The 1,875-nt window shown below is 44.2% G+C and overlaps 1 protein-coding gene across 1 annotated transcript; it reads right to left on the bottom strand.

Annotated features, from left to right (window-relative positions):
• Positions 1–653: 653 nt before the first annotated feature.
• On the bottom strand, positions 654–1,589 carry LOC144279404 (olfactory receptor 51G2-like). Its single transcript, XM_077840900.1, has one exon. It carries the CDS (start codon positions 1,587–1,589, stop codon positions 654–656), a length of 936 nt encoding a protein of 311 aa, XP_077697026.1.
• Positions 1,590–1,875: the final 286 nt, after the last annotated feature.

Here is a 1,875-nt window from a genome sequence, read left to right as displayed (position 1 = left end):
TTTAGGACACTAAAAACCAATCAGATTCTTAAAAAACAGAACTGTATTGTAAAAACAAAATAAAACAAGCACCTCTGTAAAATCAGGATGGAAGGTAATTTTACAGGGTAATCAGGTTCAAAACACAGAGGATTCCCCTCCAGGCAAACTTCAAAATTACAAAAAAAAAAGGGATAAACCTCCCTCTTAGCACAGAGAAAATTCAAAAGCTAAACAAAAGGTAAACTAACACCTTCTCTTGCTATACTTACAATTTGTAATCTTAGAGGCTTATTTCAGGTATGGTTTAGGAGAGGTTTTTTCTTTCCTGCCTGGTCCCCCTCTTTCTCCCAAGAGAACACAAATAAAAACCTTCCCCCACAGATTTGAAAGTATCTTCTCCCCTTATTGGTCCTTTTGGTCAGGTGCCAACCAGGTTATCTGAGCTTCTTAACCCTTTACAGGTAAAGGAGGGATTTTATGCTACCCATAGCTGTATGTTTATGACACTCTGTTAAAGGGGAATATAGGGGTGGGGCCCTGGGGGAAGAGATGAGGCAAAAGGAGGGGCCTCAGGGAAAAAGGAACCAGGATGGAATAGGTGGCCGTGGCCGTCACTCATGTTTTTTGGATCCTGTGTCACAGGTGCCAGAACCAAGTGATGAACTGACCCTTCACTTGACAAATGCCCTGATTATGCTCTCACGAAGATGTTTGCTTTTTACACTGTACACAATTGGATTCATCACGGGGGGGACCAGCAGGTAGACATAGCCCAGGAGAATCTTAAGTAAGTGAGAAGAGCTATTCCCAAATCTGTGTATCACAGCCAGGCTGACGTTTGGTGTGTAGAAGAGCAGGACAGCACACAGGTGGGAGACGCAGGTGTTCAGGGCCCTGAGGCACTCCGTGTGGGACGTGATGCTCAGCACTGTTTTGAGAATCATCATGTAAGAGAGGAAGATGAGCAGTGAGTCCAATCCAAACGTGAGGAGAGTAGTAAACAAGCCATAGATGTAGTTGACTGTGATATCCGAACAAGCCAACTTCATGACATCCTGGTGCAGGCAGAAGGAATGCGAGAGGACATTGGCTTGACAGTATTGGAACCTTTTCAGGAGACAGGGGAATGGTAATGCTACAGCCAGCCCTCTTACCACAAACACCAACCCCATCTTGGCTATTCTTGGTGGAGTTAAGATGGAAGCATATCTCAGCGGGTTACAGATGGCAACAAAGCGGTCAAAGGCCATCAACAAGAGCACGGAAGATTCAATTTTTGCAAGAAAGTGGAGGAAGAACAGCTGGCCAAAACAAACATTAAGGCTTATCTCCCTAGAGTTAAACAAGTATATGCCCAGCATTGTCGGTATGGTGGATATAGATAAGCTAAGGTCTGTGACAGCCAACATGGAAAGGAACATGTACATGGGCTCATGGAGGCTTGGATCTGTTTTTATAATGAACAGAATGACTGAATTTCCTACTATCGAAATAGCGTACATTAAGCTGAAGAGGATAGAGATCCAGATATGGACGTCTTCCTGCCCAGGTATCCCAGTGAGAAGGAACACTGCAGAGTTGAATGAGGTGTCATTCGCAGCTGACATAATGGGCTGGGCCATTCCAAAGAGTTTTGAGATTTACTTCCTAAAAGAAAAAAGAACAGGAGACTAGATGATATTTAATGAGACATTTTTTCTGCTCTCTGTGCCACTTGAGAGACTTTCAGGAGCTTAAGGAAGATCAGCAAATCCATATCCTTGGATTTGCAGCACCAATAAGAAGATAGGCACTGCCAGAGTGGATCAGACCTGCAGTTCATCTAGCCCAGTATCCAGTGACCAGTTCCAGATGATACAGAGGAAAGTGGAAGAAGCCCTGCAATAGGCAGCT

This window comes from Eretmochelys imbricata, chromosome 1 (genome assembly GCF_965152235.1).
Source record: "Eretmochelys imbricata isolate rEreImb1 chromosome 1, rEreImb1.hap1, whole genome shotgun sequence".
NCBI classification, from domain to species: Eukaryota; Metazoa; Chordata; order Testudines; family Cheloniidae; genus Eretmochelys; species Eretmochelys imbricata.
Note: the sequence above shows the minus strand (reverse complement) of the source record. Positions and strands in the feature narration are given on the sequence as shown.